Raw genomic sequence first — 4,499 nt, forward strand, 5'->3', positions numbered from 1 at the left:
CCCCCATATCTCTGTACCCATGTGAGTGTGGAAAGCCACGTGTGGACTCTTGTTTGATGATTGGAGTACACCTGGCTGGCAGCACTCAGGGACCATGAGGGATTCCCCGGGATCAAATCCGGGTAGTCCTGGGTTGGCTGAGTGCAGGGTAAACTCCCTATAGATGTGCTACGGCTCTACCCTTGGTGATGGTGATTAATATGATATGACCCTCAGCCGAAATTCAGCTGCTGACAAACTGAACAAATAAACTCAGAGAAGATGTTCAGAGAAGTGACTAGAAGGAAAGTAATACACCTCTCACCCAGAGTCAATGTGCGAGCAATTCTACCCCTGAGAAACCCTAGAAAAGTGATGCCTGTGAGAAAACAGGCAGGAGAGGGAGGCCATGGTCCTTCCAGCAAATCTGTTCGGGAAAACCCAGCCAGCTTCCAACCAACGCCATAAATCTTCTCACCAACACCAGGCGGGAGTTCCAATCCTCCACCCACCCCAGCAACTGCTTTCAGTTAGATCCCAGGAATCTCTATTGGAGAGATTGGAGATGTCTCCTCTCTTCAAGGGACGGGCCCTATTTCTAGCAGTCACAACCAAGAAAATGTTCTGTCTTTGTACACAGAAGCCTATAGAAAATGATCTTGGGGGGCCGGAGCGGTGGCCCAAGCGGTAAGGCGTCTGCATTGCCTGTGCTACCCTAGGATGGACCTTGGTTTGATCCCCCAGTGTTCCATATGGTCCCCCAAGCCAGGAGCGATTTCTGATCGCATAGTCAGGAGGAACCCCTGGAGCATCACCGGGTGTGGCCCAAAAACAGAAAAAAAAAAAAAAAAAGAAAAGAAAAGTGATAATTTCCTGTGTCAACGTTTGCTCCCAGACCCACGTCTCACCAGACCCTCGTTTTGGAATCTGGAGCTCCACTTATAGTTTCTGATTACTGGACCATGTTCAAATAATGCAGCTCAGGAAAGCAAGTTTGAGGCCACTTGATGGCCATGGAGACTCAAATTCTAAGTAAAGCATACAAGCCTTTACCCAAGTTTATACACACACACACACACACACACACACACACACACACACACACACTGTTTTCTGTTATGTATATGATGGGCAGATAAACAAAAGAAAGAAAAAATACCAAGACCCAGAGTGATTGCTGGTGCCATTTATTTTAGAAAGAAATGAAAGAGAAGAAAAGACAAAGTGTGACTTCCAAATAAATGCTGGGTGGGATGTAGGGTGACCCCTAAACCTTAACACAGCAAAGCTTGTAAGTCTTGAAATTCTGGCGGCAAGTGCCTCTCCGCCGCTCGAATAATTTGCAGAAGAATCGCCTGCAGGAGCAGACAACGAGTCCCCGCGCTTCTGTGGAAGGAGCAGAGAGATTGCCAAGGGCAGTTAGGAGGGGACCCCAAGAGCATCTCCTGCAGGTTCTTGGAGCACCCATCCCCAGTCATGAGAGTGCCCGGGTTCCAGCAATGTACGGGACAGCCTCTGGCAGGCGAGGCTCATGTGGGATGAGGGTTTCCTCCAGGCTGCTCTGGGTGCAGATTCCTGCACATGCCTGAGCCCACACACCCTCACCCATGTGCACAGCCCCAGAGGACCCTGGGCCCCGACATACATAGCACTTCTCACCTGCTGCCTCTCTCGAGAGACCCTGGTCCCCATAGAAGGACATGGCCATGTCCTGGCCCTCATCCTCGTCCTCGTCTTCAGGCTGGTCCAGCTCATCCCTCAGGGGTCCCTGGTCCTGGGTCAAGTAGTCCTGCTTGGCTGTCAGGGCCGTGGGCTCCACCGGGCCAGTCACCCACTCTGTGTTCCTTCCCAGGGGCTCAGCCTGGCCGGGCAGGCCCAGGACAAGAAGGGCAGCAAGCAGGCTGAGGGTCTTCATGCTGTAGTGCTCAGGGCAGGACAGGATCAGCGAGGGAGTGATGGAGTGATGGTGATGGAGGGGCCACTCTGGGATTTATAGTCTGAGGGGGGTGTAGACACACAGCTGGAGGGGAGTGTTCATGTGTGTTTGTGGGTTGTGGAGGGCGGCCGCCACTTTGTCCTCAAAGATGCTTTGATGTCCTTTGTCCTGCTGTCACAGGCATCACTGTGTGTATCGAGGCTACCCCGGGGTCAGCCGACAGAGCAGATAAGAGGGGTACTGGCCTACCTCCCACCTGCTGTTATTTACCTGTGGGGTCGGCCCCCCTCTCTGATCTGGGGCCAGCACCCACTTTTAGCAGCTCTGGGCTGTTCTCTAGTGTCTGATCTCTCTCTACGTGCTCTCTCTCCTGGCAGGACCCCTCATGCTCCTGGTGGTCTGGAACCCCCGGCCAGCAGCTCTGAGCTCTGGACTCTAGCTATGCATGCAGTACTGAAAGGGCAGCCTGGGCTCACAAACTCCCACACAGCGCCCCCCCAGAGCCGACACCCCAGAACCTCCCAGACATTTCCCTGAGTCCTGAGTCATTCCATTCCTGGAGCCCAATCCCCAAACACAAAGTGGGAGCCGACCCTGCAGGTAAACAGCAGCAGATGGGAGGCTGGCGGGGATCCTTGATCTGCTATGGGCAGACCCACTCGCAGGGGAGGCTTTTGAGTCACACCCAATGGTCCCCACAAGCTACTCCTAGTTAGGGGCTTTGGGTCGCTCCCAGCAGTGTTCAGAGTCACTGGGGGTCAAATTCAGGCACGTGGAAGGTAAGTGCCTTAACCTCTGCATTCTTTAGTTCCTAAGCACCATCATTTTATGGTATTATATTTGCTAAAACAAAACAAAAACAGAATGAAGAAACCCCACAGAATGCATTTTTGGAGAAGGCAATAGGCTACAGGCAAATCAATGTTTTTTTTTTGGGGGGGGGGGACAAACCTGGCAGTGTTCAGGGGGGTTACTACTGGCTCTGCACTCAGGAATTACTCCTGGTGGGCTCAGGGCACTGTATGGGATGCTGGATATGCCAGATGGTGGAAGGCAAGTGCAGGCAAGTGCCTTCCTTCTGTACTATCTCTCTGGTTGCAATGTCTTTTTGTTTTGTTTTGGGGCCATATCTGGCATTCAGGGATTAGACCTGGCTCTGCAGTCAGAAATCACTCCTGACAGGCTTGGGGAACCATATGGGATGCTGGGGATCGAACCCAGGTTGGCTGTGTGCAAGGAAAATGCCTCACCCACTGTACTATTGGGCTGGCCTCCCACGTTTTTCTTTCTTTTTTGGTTTTGGGCCATACCTGTTTGACACTCAGGGGTTCTTCCTGGCTCTACACTCAGAAATCACCTCTGGCAGTCTCAGGAGACCATATGGATGCTGGGATTTGAACCACCGTTTTTCTGCATGCAAGGCAAACACCTTACCTCCATGCTATCTCTCCGGCCCGAATTCCCACTTTAAAAAAATTTTTTTTTCTTTTGGTTTTTGGGCCACACCCGGCGGTGCTCAGGGGTGACTCCTGGCTGTCTGCTCAGAAATAGCTCCTGGCAGGCACAGGGGACCATATGGGACACCGGGATTCGAACCAACCACCTTTGGTCCTGGATCAGCTGCTTGCAAGGCAAACACCGCTGTGCTATCTCTCCAGGCCCACTCCTGGCTTTGTACTCAGAAATTGCCCTGGTGGGCTCTGGGGACCATATGGAATGCCGGGAATCAAACTAGGTCCTTCCTGCAAGGCAAACGCCCAGGACTGTGCTATCTCTCTGGCTCCCTCCTATTTCTTAAAAAAAAAAAATACATATTTGGTATTTGAGCCATCACTGGCAGTGCTCAGAGCTAACACCCAGCTCTATGCTCAGGTAGTCCCTCCTGGTAGGGCCAGGATGCTGGGGACCAGTCCTGGATTGGCCACATACAAGGCAAGCATTTTCTCTATTATACTATTTCTCTGGCCTGCAACTGTACTTTTTTTTGGCCATACCCAGTGGTGATCAGGGTTTATTACTGGCTCTTTGCTCAGAAATTGCTCCTGGCAGGCACAGGGACCATATAGGATTCCGTGAATTGAACCTGGGTTCATTCTGGGTCTCAGCCACTTGCAAGGCAAATACCCTGCTGCTGTGCTATCGCTCTGGTCCCTGCAAATGTACCTTTATCTTAAACTTGTTTTCATGTTTATTAAGGGCCAGTGAGATACTGCAGGGGTTAAGGAATTTGTCTTTCACGTGACTGACCTGTGGCCCAAAAACCACACACACACACACACACACACACACACACACACACACACACACACACACACACACATTCTCTTTGTGATTATTAAGAGCAGCATTTTCTTTAACTTTGATTAATTGGTTTCTGGCCCACACCCAGAAGCACCAGGGATTACTCCTGCTCTGCACTCAGGAATCACCCCTGGCAGGCTGGGAGACCATATGGGATGCCGGGAATCGAACTGGGTCCCTCCCAGGTTCAAGGCAAAGGCCCTACTGCTGTACATCTCTCCGCCCCAAGAGCAGCCTTTTGATACAAAACTTTACTTATGAACCAAAGCAATAGCACAGCAGT

At 51.5% G+C, this 4,499-nt stretch overlaps 1 protein-coding gene across 1 annotated transcript; it reads right to left on the reverse strand.

The window, feature by feature from the left end:
- Window positions 1-1,246: 1,246 nt before the first annotated feature.
- LOC126018780 (neutrophil antibiotic peptide NP-3A-like) lies at window positions 1,247-1,894 on the reverse strand. The gene is made up of 2 exons (XM_049780873.1): window positions 1,639-1,894; window positions 1,247-1,365 (listed from the first exon to the last, which is right to left on the reverse strand). Exons 1-2 carry the CDS (start codon window positions 1,892-1,894, stop codon window positions 1,247-1,249), a joined length of 375 nt encoding a protein of 124 aa, XP_049636830.1.
- Window positions 1,895-4,499: the final 2,605 nt, after the last annotated feature.

Source organism: Suncus etruscus, chromosome 9 (genome assembly GCF_024139225.1).
Source record: "Suncus etruscus isolate mSunEtr1 chromosome 9, mSunEtr1.pri.cur, whole genome shotgun sequence".
NCBI lineage: Eukaryota > Metazoa > Chordata > Mammalia > Eulipotyphla > Soricidae > Suncus > Suncus etruscus.

Coding starts and splice junctions, on each gene's coding strand:
- LOC126018780 (XM_049780873.1), bottom strand. CDS start 1,894: ATGAAGACCCTCAGCCTGCTTGCTGCCCTTCTTGTCCTGGGCCTGCCC. Junction 1,366..1,638: donor TCTCTCGAGAGAGGCAGCAG/GTGAGAAGTGCT, acceptor CTCCTTCCACAG/AAGCGCGGGGACTCGTTGTC.